This window comes from Silurus aristotelis (genome assembly GCF_946808225.1).
Source record: "Silurus aristotelis genome assembly, chromosome: 20".
In the NCBI taxonomy this organism is placed as follows: Eukaryota; Metazoa; Chordata; class Actinopteri; order Siluriformes; family Siluridae; genus Silurus; species Silurus aristotelis.
Genome location: NC_139593.1, coordinates 4,717,587 through 4,741,143, shown reverse-complemented (window position 1 = coordinate 4,741,143; position 23,557 = coordinate 4,717,587). Strand labels below are relative to the sequence as shown.

Sequence of the window (23,557 nt, the reverse complement as noted above, 5' to 3'; positions counted from 1 at the left end):
ATTAAAGTGAGAAAAAAAATATATATAATATATTCAAAATAATTTCATATAATATATTTTATAAAAATGTTGACTAGAAGTGGGACAGTAATGTTACACTTGTGATACACTAATCGGCTTATATTCGTGACTAGCCATGTTTTATCACTAACCAAGAAAAAAGAAGAAAATTCCCACATCCAATAATTTCACTATTCCGATTATTATTTAAAAAGTCTTGTGATTGTTTGTGGTTTGTCCAAACCTCTAGTGTGTTGTGTATCTGTGGATTATTCAATAGCAACACAAAGTAAAGCACTGAGTAGCTCAGCATTGGAAGATCATCTGCCTGAGATCTGTGTGACCGAAACGAGTTCGTTGAATGCGTGAAGTGATTTCATTTTCCTCATGTGATTTCATTTCAGTTGTTCTGAAAGTTTTAAAACAGCATCCGTCTGTTGTAATGTGTCTTTAACCTTTTGTGCACTATGGACTATTCATTTACTTATTAAACATATCATTTACATGAAAGTGTCTGTGAAAAGTGTGGAAAAAGAGTCTTTTATGGTTTTTCAGATGAATGGATGTTCTATTTGTTTATAATCAACAAACTAGATAATGTGAAAAAGCACACAAGAATTGGACAGTGATTGAGTGGAAGAAAGTTCTGTGGAGGGGAAGGATAGAGAATTATTCCATAATCCAACACCATGCAATTCCGTGTGAACTGCGGCTCATTGGAACCGACTTCGCAATACAACAAGACGAGGAGCCGTATGAAGCTCTGTAAGCGTTACACTTTTGCCCTAGAGCTTGCCGTATCTTCCTGCCTCCTGCAAAACCCCATTGCTGCCAACCGGTCTCTCTATGAGAAGGCAAACAGTTCCTCAGCTCCTCATCTGTCAATAACTGCAAGACATTGGTATAAAAACAAGATAAAAATTAAAAAAAATACATAAAACAAGACTTGGGTACAGTGTACTGTTACACCCCTAAAATATTACCATAGTACTTTCAAAATGGTAACTGAAAATGTAAAGTGTTAAAGATAAACAAATTTCCCCACATATGATTTTATACCATTGGAGAAACCATTTTATAAAGATTTTTTATGATAAAATACATGGAATTAAGGACACAAACATCATATTTATCTATAAGTATAAAAGTAAAACTGATTCTCCCACACCTACTTTATAACCTGCTTGGTTTCAGATGGCATTGCCAATAAGTAGTGTAGTGTAAAACTAGTGCTCACTTATCAGTATCCATCAACTGTTATACTCTCATATTCCTCTTTTTGTTCAGTGTACAAAAGTGTGACTAATATGCACTGTATTCATGAATGCTGATTACCTTATCATAAATCATTTTATTTATGGTGGACTCAGGAACATGTCTCTCCCTCAGTAAGCTGAAAAGGTCGTCCATCCTGTAATAGTACATTAACAAGAGTCCAGTAAATACACAAGCTGTGTGTATACAGTGATGCAGTATGTAGTTGTACTAATATTGAAAAGTCACAACAATCAGTTCTTGTTCACTCTGATACCATACACATTCATTTCACATTACGGTAGACCAGGGCTGTCAAACTTAAATTCACAGTGGGCCCAAATTAAAAACTGGGACGAAGTCGCGGGACAAACCCAATATTTATTGAAAAATTGACTGCAATTGTGCATGTTTTTCCGTCTCTCCAGATGTGTACTTTTTAACCATTTTATATTTCAAACTTTCATTTTGCATAAACATTGAATATGAAACAACCAAAGTTTAATATTATAAACACATAAGAAATTAAATTTGAAATAAAACACACATCAGTGGTATTCGTTTCTTATTATCTCTCTCTCTCTCTCTCTCTCTCTCTCTCTCTCTCTCTCTCTCTCTCTCTCTCTCTCTCTCTCTCTCTCTCTCTCTATATATATATATATATATATATATATATATATATATATATATATATATATACAAAATGGGAAACATTACATCTGGTAAGATTCACACACACACAATGACACACACACTCACATGCTGACACACACGCACACACACATGCTGACTCACACACACACACACACACACATGCTGACTCATACACACAATGACACACTCACACTCTCAAACACACAATCACTTACACACACACACACACACACACATACACACCCTTTGGAAAAATACACACACACTATACTGACAGTAAATGTAATTACATGAATGTGTTGTTGAATTTGTTGTTCTTCATTTGTTGCTCTTCATTTTCTTTCTTCCACAGCTGCTGTCATCAGTATAAGTAAGACACACACACACACACACACACACACACACACACACACACACACACACACACACACACACACACACACACAATCAGAATACACTCAGCACACACACAATAATGACAGAAACTATAATGACTTGAATGTGTTGTACTTTATAATTAATACATGTCTATATCTTTTTTTCCGTTAGTAAGCAACGTTGTGAGCATGGGTAAGATGCACACACACACACACACACACACACACACACACACACACACAGTATAATGTCAGCCAATATAATTATGTATAATATAATGTATATATAATTGACTAAAACTTGTTTTTTTTCTTATTTTATTCTTTTTTTTTTAGCATTTATTGCTTTTTCAGGTAAGAAAAACACACGTACACACTAACACACATACATACATATAGACACACAATGACTCATATAAACATACACACACAATCTCACAGACACCCGCACACTCACACAGACACACACTAGTAATACACTTAAACACTTACACACTTGAACACACATACACACCCACGCTCCCTCTTAAGACACATTTACACACATACACTCACTCACACATACAGACACACACACACACACATACAGACACACTTACTCACACACATACAGACACTCACTCACACATACAGACACAGACACACACACACACTCACTCACACACATACAGACACACTCACACACACACGCTCACTCACTCACTCACACACACTCACTCACACACACACACGCTCACTCACACACACGCTCACTTACTCACACACACACTCACTTACACACATACAGACACACACACTCACTCACACACATACAGACGCTCACTCACTCACACACACTCACTCACACACACACTCACACACATACAGACACACACACTCACTCACACACATACAGACGCTCACTCACTCACACACACTCACTCACACACACACGCTCACTCACACACACACGCTCACTCACACACACTCACTCACACACACACTCACTTACTCACACACACTCACTTACACACATACAGACACACACACTCACTCACACACATACAGACGCTCACTCACTCACACACACTCACTCACTCACACACACACTCACACACACACTCACACACATACAGACACACACACTCACTCACACACATACAGACGCTCACTCACACACACACACTCACTCACACACACACGCTCACTCACACACACACGCCCACTCACACACACATACAGACGCTCACTCACTCACACACATACAGACGCTCACTCACACACACACGCTCACTCACTCAAACACACTCACTCACACACACACGCTCACTCACACACACACGCTCACTCACTCACACACATACAGACACACACACACTCACTCACACACATACAGACACTCACTCACACACACTCACTCACACACGCTCACTCACTCACACACATACAGACACACACACACTCACTCACACACATACAGACACTCACTCACACACACGCTCACTCACTCACACACACTCACACACACACACTCACTCACACACATACAGACACACACACTCACTCACACACACACGCTCACTCACTCACACACACTCACTCACACACATACACACTCACACACATACAGACACTCACTCACACACACACACACGCTCACTCACTCACACACACACTCAGTCACTCACACTTTCCTACAGACACTCACTCACACACACACACGCTCACTCACTTACACACACTCACTCACACACACACACACTCAGTCACTTACACTTTCCTACAGACACTCACTCACTCACACACACACACACACGCGTTGAGTCAGTCACACATTCATACAGACACACACACACACTCACACACACACTCAGTCACTCACACATTCCTACAGACACTCACACACACACACACACACTCAGACACTCACTCACTCACTCACACACCCACACTCACTCACACACTCAGTCACTCACAATTCATACAGACACACACTCTCTCTCACACACACACACACATCTACTAACACACATTTTAATGACAGTCGATATAATAATTGGAACTTCTTTACAAATTATATAACATTTATTGTGTTTTTTTTTTTTCAGTGTGGAAAATGAGGAAAGGTAAGACACACAAACACTTACACACTTACACATACAAACACACACAAAATCTCAAGGACACACTCAATCTCACAGACACACACACACACATCTACTGAAAAACTCACGCATATTAATGACAGTAAATTTAATAATTTTAACTTCTTTTCAAATTGTATAACATTTGTTGTGTTTTTATTTCAGAATTAAAAAGATTAAAGGCGATCGAGACGAAAGCGGCAGGTAATACACACAAACACTTAGACACACACACACACACACTTTCAAACACACACACACTCAATCTCAAAGACACACTCAATCTCACATACACAGACACTCTCACACACACACACACACACACACACACACACACACACACACACACACACACACACACACACACACATCTACTGACAAACACATGCATATTAATGAGAGTAAATGTAATAATTTTAACTTCTTTTTAAATTGTATAACATTTGTTGTGTTTTTATTTCAGAACTAGAAAGATTAAAGGGGATTGAGACGAAAGCGGCAGGTAATACACACAAACACTTAGACACACACACACACACTTTCAAACACACACACACTCAATCTCAAAGACACACTCAATCTCACAGACACACACACACATCTACTGACAAACACACGCATATTAATGAGAGTAAATGTAATAATTTTTACTTCTTTTCAAATTGTATAACATTTGTTGTGTTTTTATTTCAGAATTAAAAAGATTAAAGGCGATCGAGACGAAAGCGGCAGGTAATACACACAAACACTTACACTTACACACACACACTTTCAAACACACACACACTCAATCTCAAAGACACACTCAATCTCACATACACAGACACTCTCACACACACACACACACACACACACACACACACACACACACACACACACACACACACACACACACACACACACACACACACACACACACACACACATCTACTGACAAACACATGCATATTAATGAGAGTAAATGTAATAATTTTAACTTCTTTTTAAATTGTATAACATTTGTTGTGTTTTTATTTCAGAACTAGAAAGATTAAAGGGGATTGAGACGAAAGCGGCAGGTAATACACACAAACACTTAGACACACACACACACTTTCAAACACACACACACTCAATCTCAAAGACACACTCAATCTCACATACACAGACACTCTCACACACACACACACACACACACACACACACACACACACACACACACACACACACACACACATCTACTGACAAACACACGCATATTAATGAGAGTAAATGTAATAATTTTAACTACTTTTCAAATTGTATAACATTTATTGTGTTTTTATTTCAGCCTTGCTGGTTTTGGAGGAGAAGGCGAAAGGTAATACACAAACACTCACACACACACACACACACACACACACACACACACACACACACACACACACACACACACACACACACACACACATTATAATGACAGTATGTGTAATAATTGTAACTTCTTTTGACATTTTTTTTTTTACATTTTTTGTTTGTATTTCAGAGACGACCACGCTCCTCAGAGGTAATACACACAGACACTTACACACACACACACACACACACACACACACACACACACATATTATAATAACAGTACATATAATACCCATGTAATTTTAACTTTTTCTTTTTTTACATTTATTGTTTTTATTACAGAAATGATCGCCGCACAGAAAGGTAATATACACAGACACTTACACACTCACACGTGTGTGTGTGTGTGTGTGTGTGTGTGTATGTGTATGTATGTTATATATATATATATATATATATATATATATATATATATATATATATATATATATATATATATATATATATATATATATATATATATATATATATGTATAATACACACACACACACTATAATATAACAATATATATTTTTTTATCCCTATATTTTATACATTATAGTTATATTAATTTCTACTTTTTATCTGTATTTATTTTATGTATTTACACAGACAAGTCTGCCGGAACTCCTCCTACCCCTCCCACGTCCGAGTCTCTCCCTCCCGTATCAATCTGAAGCGGGTCTTCGTGGAGGCCGTCCTCTCGTTAAATTAAGCTGCTTAAAGTTCATAATGTAAACCGATCCTGTTGTAATTACTGTAAATAAACATTAGTCGGTATTGTGATTGTTTTGAAACTTTGTTCTGTAATTACGACTTTTTACTGTAAGTTGTTCTGTAGTTTGAATATAATTTCTCATGCTGATTAACTTTTAGTCAATGACAAAATGCTTTATGTTGCAGTAAGTTAGTATTTTAAGAATACAAATAAAAAGTAAAGATTTCGGTTTTGTTTTTGCATCGTAACTAACATCTGCATGTTTTTATTCTAGGTTTCTGTTCCATGGACGGCCTCCAAAAACTTTTGTTGTTGTTGTTTTTAGAAGTTATATTGGTCTTTTGTGGGTTTTTTTATTTGTTATTTTTTATTTTTTATATATTGTTATTGTTTTAATATTTATAAAATTTTTATCAGAATCTTCTGACTGAACAGACCCTTTATTCATGCACACAGATACACAGAATTGTGCCCCACAGACTGCAATATGTGTACACCAGTTCTCTGGAAAGAACACATGCTGACAGTAAAGTCCCAGTGATGCAAAATATGAATGCTGTCTCATACATTTGGCCAGCTATACACACACACACATTTGTTTATATATATATATATACAGTGAGGAAAATAAGTATTTAAACACCCTGCTATTTTGCAAGTTCTCCCACTTAGAAATCATGGAGGGGTCTGAAATTGTCATCGTAGGTGCATGTCCACTGTCATAATACATAATCTAAAAAAAAATCCGGAAATCACAATATATGATTTTTTTTAACAATTTATTTGTATGATACAGCTGCAAATAAGTATTTGAACACCTGAGAAAGTCAATGTTAATATTTGGTACAGGAGCCTTTGTTTGCAATTACAGAGGTCAAACGTTTCCTGTAGTTTTTCACCAGGTTTGCACACACTGCAGGAGGGATTTTGGCCCACTCCTCCACACAGATCTTCTCTAGATCAGTAAGGTTTCTGGCCTGTCACTGAGAAACACGGAGTTTGAGCTCCCTCCAAAGATTCTCTATTGGGTTTAGGTCTGGAGACTGGCTAGGCCATGCCAGAACCTTGATATGCTTCTTACAGAGCCACTCCTTGGTTATCCTGGCTGTGTGCTTCGGGTCATTGTCATGTTGGAAGACCCAGCCTCGACCCATCTTCAATGCTCTAACTGAGGGAAGGAGGTTGTTCCCCAAAATCTCGCAATACATGGCCCCGGTCATCCTCTCCTTAATACAGTGCAGTCGCCCTGTTCCATGTGCAGAAAAACACCCCCAAAGCATAATGCTACCACCCCCATGCTTCACAGTAGGGATGGTGTTCTTGGGATGGTACTCATAATTCTTCTTCCTCCAAACACGTTTAGTGGAATTATGACCAAAAAGTTCTATTTTGGTCTCATCTGACCACATGACTTTCTCCCATGACTCCTCTGGATCATCCAAATGGTCATTGGCAAACTTAAGACATGCCTGGACATGTGCTGGTTTAAGCAGGGGAACCTTCCGTGCCATGCATGATTTTAAACCATGACGTCTTAGTGTAATACCAACAGTAACCTTGGAAACGGTGATTCCAGCTCTTTTCAGGTCATTGACTAGCTCCTCCCGTGTAGTTCTAGGCTGAATTCTCACCTTTCTTGGGATTACTGAGACCCCACGAGGTGAGATCTTGCATGGAGCCCCAGTCCGAGGGAGATTGACAGTCATGTTTAGCTTCTTCCATTTTCTAATGATTGCTCCAACAGTGGACCTTTTTTCACCAAGCTGCTTGGCAATTTCTCCGTAGCCCTTTCCAGCCTTGTGGAGGTGTACAATTTTGTCTCTAGTGTCTTTGGACAGCTCTTTTGTCTTGGCCATGTTAGTAGTTGGATTCTTACTGATTGTATGGGGTGGACAGGTGTCTTTATGCAGCTAACCACCTCAAACAGGTGCATCTAATTTAGGATAATAAATGTAGTGGAGGTGGACATTTTAAAGGCAGACTAACAGGTCTTGAAGGTCAGAATTCTAGCTGATAGACAGGTGTTCAAATACTTATTTGCAGCTGTATCATACAAATAAATAGTTTAAAAATCATATATTGTGATTTCTGGATATTTTTTTTAGATTATGTCTCTCACAGTGGACATGCACCTACGATGACAATTTCAGACCCCTCCATGATTTCTAAGTGGGAGAACTTGCAAAATAGCAGGGTGTTCAAATACTTATTTTCCTCACTGTATATATATATATATATATATATATATATATATATATATATATATATATATATATATATATATAGAGAGAGAGAGAGAGAGAGAAAGAGAGAGAGAGAGAGCGAGAGAGAGAGTATCGTGATTTGACAGAGTAATGATTTTCCCAGCCACTTTTTATATACTCTGTATTATTAGCAAAGACAATAGTTTATGACCCATTAAGGGTCCTTTAGGTTTACAAATTCTAATTTGTAGAAGGATCTGTGAGGGCTACACTTTGCCCCATGCCATTATGTGTCTGGATCTGGCCGGTCGTGATCTGACTGACTACCTCATGAAGATCCTGACTGAGCGTGGCTACTCTTTCGTCACCACTGGTGCGTGTCTCGTCCAGTTAAATTTTTAATCATATTGCTGTATGGAGTTCCAATAGTTAATTGAAAATTAAATATTTGGTTCGTACCAGCCGAGCCTGAGATCGTGCGTGACATCAAGAAGAAGCTGTGCTACATCACCCTGGACTTTGAGAATTAGATGGCCACCGCTGCCTCCTCCTCCTCCCTTGAGAAGAGCTACGAGCTTCCCGACGGTCAGGTCATCACCATTGGCAACGAACGTTTCCGCTGCCCCTAGACCTTCTTCCAGCCTTCTTTCATCGGTACGTACCAGTTCTTTCTCTTCTTCTCTTTTTCTTCTCAGTTTTGGACAGTTTTCTCAAAGCCATTGTCTGCTGCAGGCATGGAGATTGTCTACAACAGCATCATGAAGTGCGACATTGACATCAGGAAGGATCTTTATGCCAACAACGTCCTGTCTGGTGGCACCACTATGTACCCCGGTATCGCTGACCGTATGCAGAAGGAGATCACTGCCCTGGCTCCCAGCACAATGAAGATCAAGGTATCAGACAAGAGAAATTGACATTTTCTTTTCTAGATTTTGGAATCATCCATGATATGAGAAGAAATCTGTAATGATATCAGAAGTTTTCAACTCAACCTGGATGAAGTTGCTTGCTAGCAAAGATCCTCCAAAGATAAGCATGAGCGAATCAAGCTTTCATTGCTTAAGCGTTTAGTACGTGTCTATGGCGATGACAGTGGACATTTCTTGAACTTTTGACTAGCGCTATGTTCACAGAGATACTGTACCTGTTTGGAGCATTAGACAGAGGAATAAAAATAACATGTTTACATTTATGGCATTTGGCAGACACCTTGAGGTTTAAATGCCTCACCCACTGAGCTACCGCCTGCCATGTTGGCTCTTTACTTATTGGACCTATAATTAAATCTATACACCAAATCAGACATAACATTATACCATTATATTATTATGAGCAGTAAAGTGAATATCACTGATTATCTCTTCATCATGGCACCTGTTAGTGGGTGGGATTTATTAGGCAGCAAGTGAACATTTTGTACTCAAAGTTGGCGTGTTTAAAAGCAGGAAAAATGGGCAAGCTTAAGGATTTTAAAAAGTTTGACAAATTGTGAAAGCTAGACGACTGGGTCAGAGCATCTCCAACACAATATTAGGCCATTTAAAGGTCTAAAGTATTTATGATTTACTGCACATGCAGCAAGGCAGAAAACTCGACTACAGCCAGGTGCATGTATATCATTCCAATTTCCTACTCCTTTCAGATCATCGCCCCACCTGAGCGTAAGTACTCCTAATGGATCGGAGGCTCCATCCTGGCTTCCCTGTCTACCTTCCAGCAGATGTGGATCACCAAGCAGGAGTATGACGAAGCAGGTCCTAGCATCGTCCACTGCAAATGCTTCAAAGCTCCAGGAATCTACTGGGACCAGGCTCAGGAATTCCCTGTCACGAGTTAACAAGCTGTTGTTATTTCCTAACCGCTGCTTCCTTCCTCCTAGTTTACAAGCACATCAGTATCTAGGAAATGTACGGGGTAAAGACAAGGAATCACCTACACTCTGTTGTGCAGGGATTATTTTACTAAAGAATGTAATTTAGTGTTTATTGGGAAGGAATCATGCTCCTGCCAAAAAAAAAAAAAAAAAAAGGATTCTGGGACATGTGACGTCATGTGAGTTGGATGGGCCACAACAAAGGCTCAGGCGATTCTTCACCAATGCAAAAGCGCCCCTTTCAAATGACTGATCGCCTCGGGCCGTTTCCTACTTCTGTCCGTTTATTTTTCTTTCCCAATGACCCCCAGAACAATACAAAATAAAAAAAAAATTATTTTTGAACCTGGTCGTTCTTGTGGGTGCTTTTTTTCCTACTTACTGTATACTTTTATTAATAATATCAATTATCATCAATATTATCATCATGAAAAACTGCTCAAACATGCAGCACGTCACCAATCAGGGTCGAGCGCATGCTCTGATTTAAACTTGTTCTGATTGGTGCTTGGTGTATCTACTGATCACCAAACATACAGTTCAGCATCAGTTCAACAGCAAACAGAATATTTAGAGAGGAATAAATGATGAAGAATCTCCAGAATCCAAGTAGTTGAAAAGAAAGTTTGGGGTTCATGATAATTGTAATAGAAATCATTCAGTGTTTGAGTCATTAATATCATTCTATTAATAGATCAGTGTGCTGAGAGTCACATTCAAGTCTTTTCACATAAACTGAGTTGATTAAGTACTCTACATCTGCCTCTGTCACACCAACTACCTACATGTCTTCACTCACCACATTAATAAACCTAAAAAAAAGTAGCTCATTCAAGTTTACAGAAGGGGGGGATTCTAGTGCGATTCTAGGACAAGGAGATATAAATCTCAAACCAGTTGCTTTTACAACTTCACAAATTAGCCCAGTGCAATAACAATAAATAAATAATAATTAAAAAAATGAAAAAAAAAAAATAATAAATTGAAGATGCAGATTTAAAATCAGACAGTGAGCGCACGCATTAGAAATTTCCCCACTGTGGGACGAATAAATGTATATCTTATCTTATCTTATTACGCAACTTTCGATTCGACCGCATTGCATTTCAGCTGCATCACTGGTGTCTGTCTTGACCTTATCCATCTTTCTTTCTTGTAAGTTTAGTGTTTGTTCTCCACCAATCAGCCAATCAGTGCATTTATATTTATTTATTTTGTATTTATTTATTTACTCAGTAACGGATATGATTTTAAATGAAGTTAAGTACAACATTCAACAAGTACAACACAATAAAAGTAAATTTACAGATTTATAAAGTAGAAGTGCACTAAAAAAACGTGACTCAATTACAGTAACGTGAGTAAATGTGATTGGTTACTTTACACCTCTGCCTGGGACACGGTATAGGATAAGAAAAAGTGTTTTAAAAGATCAATAAATGGATTAATTGTATGGTGTTGAAATATTAGTAAAAAACTGGTTTGTAGGTTCATATTTGCATAAAGAACAGACTCCTGAACATTTTTTTTCTAAACTAATTGTCTAATTACTGTGCAGTGTTAGATGTTGTGCTGTTCGTTACACAGCCAGTAATTACACCTAATTACATTTTACAAATGCACGAGGCTCCTTTCAGAAACCAGTGCGATCACCAGTAATCACCAGTGTTACCCAGTTAATGCGTCATGTTTCACTGTTTTTTCTTTGACTGCATCATCAGGTGGGAACTGAAAGGTGTGTGATTATGGAGGACAAAAATTGCTTGAATAAATAAATAAATAAATAAAAAAGTAAATAAACAAATAAAAAAAAATACAAACTACTGCCGAAAATAATGTACACACATTTATGGAACTCATTTATGTTGCCAAAATGTTTCTTATTAGGCCAAAAGTTTTTGGACACTTGACCGTAAAATTGCCGTGTGTTCCTTTTGGAACATCCCGTTTATTTACATTTACGACATCTAAAAGAAGCCCTTATACAAAACGGCATACGATTTATAGAACATTTTTTTAAATACATAAAAACCAACACTAGTGCAGGTCTTCAAAGGCTATTAAGGGTTTATTATCAATATGGATTAGATTAGATTATGATTTTTAGATATTATATACAATGCAAAGAAGAAGATCAACAGGAGTAATTAGAACAGGAAACTTTAATTTCATGACTTTTCACTCTCTGGTATTGTCCTTCTAGTCCATTATATAACAATATATGGTGCATTATATATCTGCTGACTTGTCTGATGATAGGGACATCTACAGACAGTGTCATGTGATGTATGCACAAGCAAATATGTTAATTTGGAAATTTAGTATGTGCTCAAGATCTGTGAAGACTGTACTTTCTAGAGCATACTGTACCCCTATGTATACTGACCATCTATAGAACAGAGAAAAGTCTAGATTTAGTCTTCCACATTGATCCCCATTTGCTCTTTTAATAATCTACAAAGTCTTCTGGGATGATGTTTTACTAGATTATGGAGATTTGTGGAGATACCCTCAAAGGTTGAGGGTCAGAGCTTTATAGCAGGAAGATCTTCCACTCCAACCCATGTAAAGCATATCTCCATGTAACTGGCTTTGTGCTCATGAGCATTGATATTCTGGAACAGGTTTGGATCATGTAATAAAGTTAAATAAAGGGAAAATCTTAATTTAAAATGTCCTGTACAGCCTCCAGTTTATGTTTGGTGAAAAATTATGCATGTGTGGGGTGAAAACACAGTCGGTATCCAAATACATTTGACCATATCGTGTTTGAACGCGTGCACGAAATTTATTTTATTTATGCTCAGGTTTGTTTTGTTTTTTTGCTCCACCGTATGCGCGCTCACGCGAGATTTAAAAAAAAAAAGTGCTCGTTCACGTTCCATTTCCTCTGAAGGTCTTAACAAAGGAAATCATTGGATCCTAGATTTTGTAAAATAAGTTAACAGAGTCTCTAGTTGTGTTTCATTTTTTCCAAATGTAGAAAAGACATTAGCTCCTTTAACCAAGAGAAATTAGCAGGAGGGCGTGGGGATTTCCAATGAAGCAGTATTCGTCTTCTGGCTACTAGTGAGGCAAAAGCAATAATATCGGCATGCCGCTTATTATATAAACCATCAACGGGAGATACTCCAAAAATTCCAATAATTGGGCAGGGTTTCAAAGAGACATTAAGAGCTTTTGACAATATGTCAAAGAAATAAGACCAGAAAGAGTTCAGTTTAGGACAGGTGTAAAATGTATGAGTATGATCTGCCGGGGACAACGAACATCTATTACACAGACATTTTCACTATTATCTGTTAAAGTCTTTTTTATTTTGCTTTGGTGAAATGAATTCTATGAACTACTTTAAACTGTATAAGACTCAAACGAGCACAAATACAGACAGTTAATTTGAGCTAAAACATTATTTCACAGCTCCTCAAGTTTTAGCCCTAACTCCCACTCCCAGACTCCTTTAAGCACAAAAAGAGAAGAGGACTGTGAAGATCGAAGCAGATCATAGATAGAGGCAATACGGTTATGAGACTTTGAAAGAGAAAATATAACTTCAATTCAAGTTTTTTCTTGGCTGCTGGGGGAATGTAGCGAAATATGCTTTAGCAAAATTGCGTAGTTGAAAGTAACGGAATAAATTAGATTTGGAGATACTAAATCTACTTAGCAAATCATTGAATGACACAAATGTGTGATCCAGAAACAAATCATTAAACAGAACTATGCCCTTCACCCTGAGCAGAGAAATAGTTGGTTTTGCCAATCCATTTGTGGGGAAACACTCACTTTTAGCCAGGTTCAACCTGTATCCTGAAATAGAGCCAAACCCATTCAATAGACGCAGTATACTGTCCACACACTTAAGAGGATCTGAAACATAAGCAATAGATCGTCTGCATACAGTGAGACGTGGTGTTCCCTTCCTCCTCTAAGAATACCCGTAAATACTGAAGACGATTTTAAGACTATAAAAAGAGGCTCTATAGCCAAAACAAAAAGTAGAGGTGAGAGTGGACACCCTTGACGGGTGCCACGAGAAAGCGAAAAATAAGGGGATATTTCAGAGTTAGTCTTCACACAAGCCGAAGGAGAAGAATACAGCATCCGAATACAAATTCTTGTAAAACCACGAATAAATAATCCCGCTCCACTCGGTCAAAAGCTTTCTCTGCATCGAGAGGGATGACCATTTCTGACCTTAACGACCGTGAGGGAGTAAAGATAACATTCAAAAGTCTACGTATATTGGACGATAACTGATGGCCCAGTATAAAGCCAGTTTGGTCATCTGATATGATCGATGGGAGATGATGCTCTAAGCATTTGGCCAAAACTTTAGCTAGTACTTTAGCGTCGTTATTGATTAGGCTAACTGGTCTGTAGCCGCCGCAAAGTGTAGGGTCCTTGACTTTCTTTAATATAAATGAGATCAAAGCCTAGTTCAGAGATGGTGATAAAAAAAAAAACCTTGGTCAAGTGAGTAATTGTATAGCTCTAATAACATGCTGAATAGCTGACCAGAAAACAAAAAAAAATAAAAAAATAATTTGTCAGGGAAGCCGTCAAGGCCAGGAGCCTTGTTGTTTTTAATAATTGAAATGCAAGCGGTTATTTTCCCCAAGCTAAGAGGTTCATCCAGGCCGCTGGCTGTATCTGGGTTTAACTTTTCTAATTGAGAAAGAAACCTCTGAATAGCAGTAGCGTCCGTACAGCCTTCTGATCTGTGAAGTTTAGAATAAAAAGAAGCGAACTCTGAATTTATACTACCCGGATCTGAAGTACGGTTATTTGAGGAGTCATATAACTGCGCGATTAATTGGGCAGCACACTGATGTCTAAGCTGAGATGCTAAAAGGCGGCCAGCTCTCTCTCTGTGTAAGTAGTAAGCTGCTTTTGTGCGTTTTAGTAGAAATTCTGCCTGGATGGCCGTCAATAAGTAAAATTCTGTTTGTAATTTTAGCCGTTCTGTCTCCAGGACGGGATTTGGCGGACACTGCATAACTGTGTAATAAAGGAATGTTAACAGTCAAAAAGTCTCTCTCTCTCTGTCTGTCTCTCAGTGTTTTACAAGAGAAGACAGACCTTCTGGAGACAGGGACCTTCAGTGTGTGTATGTAAGAAAGTTTCTGTTCTGGATGAAATCATTTTCAGTCTGTTTCTTTAATGTAAATTCCTTCTACTATGTCCCAGAAGCATCCTCTCAAAGTTTCGAAGCATGTCCTTACATACCACAGAAAAACTGACTTTTTTTTTTTAAACACAGTGTATCCCTGAATTCAAGAGTGCGCCCCTGTAGCCGGGTCCTGGTAATGCACCTGCATCATCAAAAATTAGCATTTGTTTTTGTTTTTTTTACAAAAGTGTAGATTTTGTGGCCTGTGATTGGTCAGATCAGCACATTTGGAAGAAAATCAAGAAATCGAGATCGCACCGGTGGGTGTAGCTTCATTACGATGCAGGGGGTGCTTTTTTTTTTTTTTTTTTGCAAAAAATAATCACAAAACATATATAAAAAAAGAAAAAGACTGGGCATACAGACAGTGGGGTCTTTGAGTTTAAAGGTTCTGATGTACTTAAAGGAGGTAAAGAAGGATTTAATATCAGAACAAAATAAGCTAAAGTTGGATTTCCAATGAATAGCTCTAGATTTGGGAATATGAATTTTACCCAGGAGACAGAAACAAAACAGTATAATCAAAATAATCATCTTTAGAGTGCAAATCTGAAAGAATAATAGCAGCTTCAGCAAATTGTACAATGTTTTTACACACAAAAAAAAAGAATAAAAAAACAGTCACTTATGATCAAAAAGACTTGGAGAATGAAGCAAAACAAATGTAGAATCTGATCAAGAGGTTACAGGGGTGAGATCTGTGAGCAGTTTTGAATTGGAGTTATTTAATTTGATTTGGAATAAAGAGTTTGGGAGGGAAGGTCCATAAATTATTTAATCAACATCTGGGTAGCAGATACTCCATTTATATTGTGCTTGATGGAGGATCCTTGGAGAAAAAAAAAACCTGCTTTTCTAATTAGGAAGTTGACATTTTTTCCTGATATGTGTAAGAAAATTATTAACTGGCTGTAACTTAAACGCCCTTGAATAAATTATTATTATTATTTTTTTTTTATGACAACAGGAACACTTTTGATTACCGTTTTAAAATCCCTCATTAAATCTGTGGCCCTTTTTGTGGTGGAAAATCTCCAAATCCTTAATAATAGTTTCAGGATCGAGTAGAATCGAACAGAACAAAGTTTATTGAAGAGAATCCTCTGCAATAAACTCTGCAAGATGTGAGTGAGGAAAGAGATACCTCCTCTTCTTTCACTCTGCTTTTATTACTCTTCACTCCCACCCTCCCGTCCCTGTGCAGCTCATAGAGCATATTCATACAAGTCACCTTTTGCTGGAACAGAATGTTTCAGAGCATGTAGTTATATGAAAACTAGGTGAAAAACGACTGTGGGGGGAAACAGAATGTTCTTTACTGACGCACTCGACAGTTCATTAGGTGTCGGCTGCTATGAAACTGAGGACTGAAATGAACATATGGGTTTTATGTTGTTGGGCTCAAAACGTGAGAAAAGAGTCATTTCAGATGAACATGACATTCACAAAGTATGATTGAATATGATGAAAAGTTTTCCATTACATTTCCCTCCTTTTTGTCCTTTACGGACAAACTCGAGTCAAATTTTAATCATTGTAATATTTGATCATTCAATAAGACACAACTGCAAAAATAAAACATGGCTAAACAGTTTAGGGTGAAACAGAGAAATGGAACATCAGACACAAACTTTCCCATAAGGGTTTTCAATTGTATCATCGTGAATATTCTCAGCGAAACTCGTTACAACATTATTCAACGTTTAACTACTTAAATCAACGTATCCTTCTCAGGATGTGTGTCGTCAGGTGGATCGGAGCGGGTCTCCTGACACCTTTCCTATTCTTGACGTTATTGGTGCTTGAAGGGCAGGTGCGACTGAAGCACCCAAACGGCGCCCTTCTCCCACCTCACGAGGTCCAGCGACACCAGAGTTCCTATGTGAAGTGTTCTCACTTTCCCTGTCTTCCATCAACCCCTGTTCCGGGTCTGGCACTCGTTTGCACTGGCTGGCGTGAATCCACGTGGCTCTCTCGGCGGCATTCAGCAGTCTGCGTTGTCAGGAGCACCTGGAAAGGTCCCAGCCACCGTTTGGTGTTCCGGCTCTTTCTTCTTAAGTACTTCACCGCTTCACTTCACCCGGTCTCCCGATTTCAGGTTATGTAGAGGAGTCTGCACCGGTCCAGGAAGCGCCTTCTTTACCTGTTTGTGGGCAACAGACAAAACAGAGGACGGTCTGATTTTAGTGGATATTTAGGTTTGCACTTGTGGTAATCAGATTTTGGCGTGATATGAACCAGTGATCTTTAATTAAACCCACATCATGTTCCCTTTGTGACCACAATTACTAAGGAACTGTCTGAAACCGTGAGCAAGCAATTGACATTTTGGTAAAAACATGGTCTATTGAATGGTTACACTCTCCCCCTCTAATTTCTTTTTTTTTTTACATTTGAAAAAATAAAATACAAATTTTCAAACACACACACACACACACACACACACACACACACACACACACACACACACACAGTCCCCCCCCCCCCCCCCCCCACTGGGATGTTCAAAAAGTACATACCAATCTTATAGTCAGGTGTCCACAAACTTTTGTCCATAGAGTGTATTTAACATGATCATGTCAGGATACTGTACTGGGTGAAACCCCCCCTTCACACTCTGTAGTCATGACAACATGTTCTTTTACAACTATTTAATGTGATTATCAATGCAGCAGTTAAAACAAGTTCAAACTGATTATCATTGTGTTTACAGACTGTATAGAGAATCACTGCAATGCCGCGATTTCGATCAACAGCAGCTTCCGTCAGATCCACACGTGTCTTCTCATATGCAGAATCTACTTCCGGTAAAACAGGAAATGAACCCGCCGCTTCACTACATCTCTAATGAAGCATACGAATAAACGTATGCCCAAACATATGAACGGGTTTAAAAAAGAAAATAAAAAATACAAATCTGTAATTTACTGTCACGAGTTAATGTGTGGTTATGCTTACATTAAAAGCGAGCGAGCTAACACTGCTTAAATCGCGTTTCTCTATTAAACAGCTTTCAAGTTATTTTTAAAACTTTATTATACGATATAAAAATATGTTTACTTCAGGATCACTATTTACATCACTAATTGATACATTAGAGAAATTATACTTATTATGTTCTATTAACTTGGCCGCCGCCATCTTGTTTTTACGTTTTCCCACATTTCCTGCTGTAACTGAATGAAGCTCCGCCCACCGCCGCCAGCTTGCTGTCGCGCTTTCCCGCACCTCCTGCTGTAACTGATTGAAGCTCCGCCCACCGCCGCCATCTTGTTTTCGCGCTTTCCCGCACTTCTGGCTTTAACTGAATGATTATGTAGACGGATGATCCGCTGTGGTGACCTCTAATGGGAGCAGCCGAAAGAAGAAGTAGATTTTTATCCCTGTAACTTTACTTGTACTTTTGTCCAATTATTGAAGTAACAGTAATATGAGTCGGCTTACAAAGGACATCTTCGGACTGTGGTGAGGAAACCAGAGTACCTGGAGGAAACCCGTCAACACATATGTGCAGTGGTGGAGGAAGAAAAAGTAAAAGTGCTTCTATTAAACTTTTACTTAAGTAAAAGTATAAAAGTTTTTCCCTTCAAATGAACTTAAGTATCCAAAGTTTTATGATTTATTATAACTATAATGTTCATATTATAATTTTTATCACAAGATTCTTTACTTAATCATTATGTGAAAAGACTTGAATGTGACTCTCAGCACACTGATCTATTAATAGAATGATATTAATGGTTTAAACACTGAATGATTTCTATTACAATTATCATGAACCCCAAACTTTCTTTTCAACTACTTGGATTCTGGAGATTCTTCATCATTTATTCCTCTCTAAATATTCTGTTTGCTGTTGAACTGATGCTGAACTGTATGTTTGGTGATCAGTAGATACACCAAGCACCAATCAGAACAAGTTTAAATCAGAGCATGCGCTCGACCCTGATTGGTGACGTGCTGCATGTTTGAGCAGTTTTTCATGATGATAATATTGATGATAATTGATATTATTAATAAAAGTATACAGTAAGTAGGAAAAAAAGCACCCACAAGAACGACCAGGTTCAAAAATAAATCTTTTTTTATTTTGTATTGTTCTGGGGGTCATTGGGAAAGAAAAATAAACGGACAGAAGTAGGAAACGGCCCGAGGCGATCAGTCGTTTGAAAGGGGCGCTTTTGCATTGGTGAAGAATCGCCTGAGCCTTTGTTGTGGCCCATCCAACTCACATGACGTCACATGTCCCAGAATCCTTTTTTTTTTTTTTTTTTTTTGGCAGGAGCATGATTCCTTCCCAATAAAAACTAAATTACATTCTCCAGTAAAATAATCCCTGCACAACAGAGTGTAGGTGATTCCTTGTCTTTACCCCGTACATTTCCGAGATACTGATGTGCTTGTAAACTAGGAGGAAGGAAGCAGCGGTTAGGAAATAACAACAGCTTGTTAACTCGTGACAGGGAATTCCTGAGCCTGGTCCCAGTAGATTCCTGGAGCTTTGAAGCATTTGCAGTGGACGATGCTAGGACCTGCTCCGTCATACGCCTGCTTGGTGATCCACATCTGCTGGAAGGTAGACCGGGAAGCCAGGATGGAGCCTCCGATCCATTAGGAGTACTTACGCTCAGGTGGGGCGATGATCTGAAAGGAGTAGGAAATTGGAATGATATACATGCACATGGCTGTAGTCGAGTTTTCTGCTTTGCTGCATGTGCAGTGAATCATAAATACTTTAGACCTTTAAATGGCCTAATATTGTGTTGGAGATGCTCTGACCCAGTCGTCTAGCTTTCCCAATTCGTCAAACTTTTTAAAATCCTTAAGCTTGCCCATTTTTCCTGCATTTTAACACGCCAACTTTGAGTACAAAATGTTCACTCGCTGCCTAATAAATCCCACCCACTAACAGGTGCCATGATGAAGAGATAATCAGTGATATTCACTTTACTGCTCATAATAATATAATGGTATAATGTTATGTCTGATTTGGTGTATAGATTTAATTATAGGTCCAATAAGTAAAGAGCCAACATGGCAGGCGGTAGCTCAGTGGGTGAGGCATTTAACCCTCAAGGTGTCTGCCAAATGCCATAAATGTAAACATGTTATTTTTATTCCTCTGCCTAATGCTCCAAACAGGTACAGTATCTCTGTGAACATAGCGCTAGTCAAAAGTTCAAGAAATGTCTACTGTCATCGCCATGGACTCGTACTAAACGCTTAAGCAATGAAAGCTTGATTCGCTCATGCTTAACTTTGGAGGACCTTTGCTAGCAAGCAACTTCATCCAGGTTGAGTTGTAACTTCTGATATCAATACAGATTTCTTCTTATATCATGGATGATTCCAAAATCTAGAGAAGAAAATGTCAATTTCTCTTGTCTGATACCTTGATCTTCATTGTGCTGGGAGCAGTGATCTACTTTTGCATACGGTCAGCGATACCGGGGTACATGGTGGTGCCACTAGACAGGACGTTGTTGGCATAAAGATCCTTCCTGATGTCAATGATCTGTTCATGATGCTGTTGTAGACAATCTCCATGCCTGCAGCAGACAATGGCTTTGAGAAAACTGTCCAAAACTGAGAAAAAAAAAAAAAGGAGAGAAAGAACTGGTACGTACCGATGAAAGAAGGCTGGAAGAGGGTCTCGGGGCAGCGGAAATGTTCATTGCCAATGGTGATGACCTGACCGTCGGGAAGCTCGTAGCTCTTCTCAAGGGAGGAGGAGGAGGCAGCGGTGGCCATCTCATTCTCAAAGTCCAGGGCGACGTAGCACAGCTTCTCCTTGATGTCACGCACGATCTCACGCTCGGCTGGTACGAACCAAATAGTCAATTTTTTTTTTTTAACTATTGGAACTCCATACAGCAATATGATTTAAAATTTAACTGGAAGAGACACGCACCAGTGGTGACGAAAGATGGGGCATAATGGCATGGGGCAAAGCGTAGCCCTCATAGATCAAATTAGAATTTGTAAACCTAAAGGACCCTTAATGGGTCATAAACTATTATGTCTTTGATCATTAGTGAGGTTCATACAGAATATATAAAAAGTGGCTGGGAAAATCATTACTCTGTCAGATCACGATACTCTACATATGTATGTATGTATGTATATGTATATATATATATATATATATATATATATATATATATATATATATATATATATATATATATATATAAAAATAAACAAATGTGTGTGTGTGTGTGTGTATAGCTGGCCAAATGTATAGGAGACAGCGTTCATATTTTGCATCACTGGGACTTTACTGTCAGCATGTGTTCTTTCCAGAGAACTGGTGTACACATATTGTAGTATGTGGGGCACAATTCTGTGTATCTGTGTGCATGAATGAAGGGTCTGTTCAGTCAGAAGATTCTGATAAAAATTTATTAAATATTAAAACATTTAAAACATTAACATTTAAAATAATAATAATAACAATAACAAAAACAAATAAACTACAAAAGAACAACAATATAACATTTAACAAAACAAACAAACAAAAAAAAAATATTTGTGGAGGATGTTAGCTACGATGCAAAAACAAAACCGAAATCTTTACTTTTTATTTGTATTCTTAAAATACTTCAACTTACTGCAACATAAAGCATTTTGTCATTGACTAAAAGTTAATCAGCATGAGAAATTATATTCAAACTACAGAACAACTTACAGTAAAAAGTCGTAATTACAGAACAAAGTTTCAAAACAATCACAATACCGACTAATGTTTAATTACAGTAATTAGAACAGGATCGGTTTACATTATGAACTTTAAGCAGCTTACTTTAATGAGAGGACGGCCTCCACGAAGACCCGCTTCAGGGTGTGCTGGAGGCTGAGAACCAGGAGGTTGTACTGGAAGATTGAGATCCAGATGGTGTGCCAGGAGGCTGGGGTCTGGCAGGGGGTCTGTGTAAATACATATAAATACAAATAAAAAGTAGAATATAATATAACTTTAATGTATAAAATATAGGGATAAAAATATATATTGTTATATTATAGTGTGTGTGTATATTACATATACACACACCTACATACACACACACACACACACACGTGTGAGTGTGTAAGTGTCTGTGTGTATAACCTTCAATTATGACAGGTATGATCACGACTGAATTAAAAACAATAAATGTAAAAAAAGAAAAAGTAAAAATTACATGGGCATTATATGTACTGTTATTATAATGTGTGTGTGTGTGTCTGTAGGTGTGTGTGTGTGTGTGTGTGTAAGTGTCTGTGTGTATTACCTGTCGCTCTCTCCTTCATTTCACGCATTAATTCTGAAATAAAAACACAATAAATGTTATACAATTTGAAAAGAAGTTACAATTATTACATATACTGTCATTATAACGTGCGTGTGTGTGTGTGTGTAAGTGTTTGTGTGTATTACCTGTCGCTCTCTCCTCCATTTCACGCATTAATTCTGAAATAAAAACACAATAAATGTTATACAATTTGAAAAGAAGTTACAATTATTACATATACTGTCATTATAACGTGCGTGTCTGTGTGTGTGTAAGTGTTTGTGTGTATTACCTCTCGCACTCTCCTCCACTGGTTGTATACGTCTTACACCTGAAATAAAAACACAATTAATGTTATACAATTTGAAAAGAAGATAAAATTATTATATTTACTGTCATTAATATGCATGTGTTTGTCAGTAGAAGTGTGTGTGTGTGTGTGTGTGTGTGTGTGTGTGTGTGTGTGTGTGTGTGTGTGTGTGTGTTTGTGTGAGTTGTCTATGAGATTGAGTGTGTCTTTGAGATTTTGTGGGTGTGTGTGTGTGTGTGT

At 38.0% G+C, this 23,557-nt stretch overlaps 2 protein-coding genes and 2 long non-coding RNA genes across 4 annotated transcripts; 2 read left to right on the top strand and 2 right to left on the bottom strand.

Moving 5' to 3' along the window:
• Nucleotides 1–6,831: 6,831 nt before the first annotated feature.
• LOC310716065 lies at nucleotides 6,832–15,913 on the top strand. The gene is made up of 2 exons (XR_014530471.1): nucleotides 6,832–7,101; nucleotides 13,490–15,913. It is a non-coding gene; the product is annotated as an uncharacterized lncRNA (long non-coding RNA).
• Nucleotides 9,410–10,727, top strand: LOC310715598 (actin, alpha skeletal muscle-like; the record flags this gene model as incomplete). The annotated part of the gene is given in 3 exon segments (XM_083522112.1): nucleotides 9,410–9,583; nucleotides 10,333–10,362; nucleotides 10,366–10,727. Coding segments are annotated over 3 exon segments (366 nt in total), but the record flags the coding sequence as incomplete, so codon positions are not given.
• A 1,088-nt stretch (nucleotides 15,914–17,001) lies between the features above and the next one.
• On the bottom strand, nucleotides 17,002–18,434 carry LOC310716071. The gene is made up of 2 exons (XR_014530476.1): nucleotides 18,256–18,434; nucleotides 17,002–17,879 (listed from the first exon to the last, which is right to left on the bottom strand). It is a non-coding gene; the product is annotated as an uncharacterized lncRNA (long non-coding RNA).
• A 1,368-nt stretch (nucleotides 18,435–19,802) lies between these two features.
• On the bottom strand, nucleotides 19,803–21,657 carry LOC310715576 (actin, alpha skeletal muscle 3-like). Its single transcript, XM_083522091.1, has 4 exons — nucleotides 21,648–21,657; nucleotides 21,364–21,555; nucleotides 21,129–21,285; nucleotides 19,803–20,380 (listed from the first exon to the last, which is right to left on the bottom strand). Exons 2-3 carry the CDS (start codon nucleotides 21,485–21,487, stop codon nucleotides 21,137–21,139), a joined length of 273 nt encoding a protein of 90 aa, XP_083378217.1. The 5' UTR covers nucleotides 21,488–21,555; nucleotides 21,648–21,657; the 3' UTR covers nucleotides 19,803–20,380; nucleotides 21,129–21,136.
• Nucleotides 21,658–23,557: the final 1,900 nt, after the last annotated feature.

What these genes read in the sequence shown, in the direction of transcription:
- LOC310715576 (XM_083522091.1), bottom strand. Translation starts at nt 21,487, where the DNA reads ATGGCCACCGCTGCCTCCTCCTCCTCCCTTGAGAAGAGCTACGAGCTT. An exon ending in CTTCCAGCCTTCTTTCATCG is followed by an intron (nt 21,286 to 21,363) that starts GTACGTACCAGT and finishes TGTCTGCTGCAG; the next exon opens with GCATGGAGATTGTCTACAAC.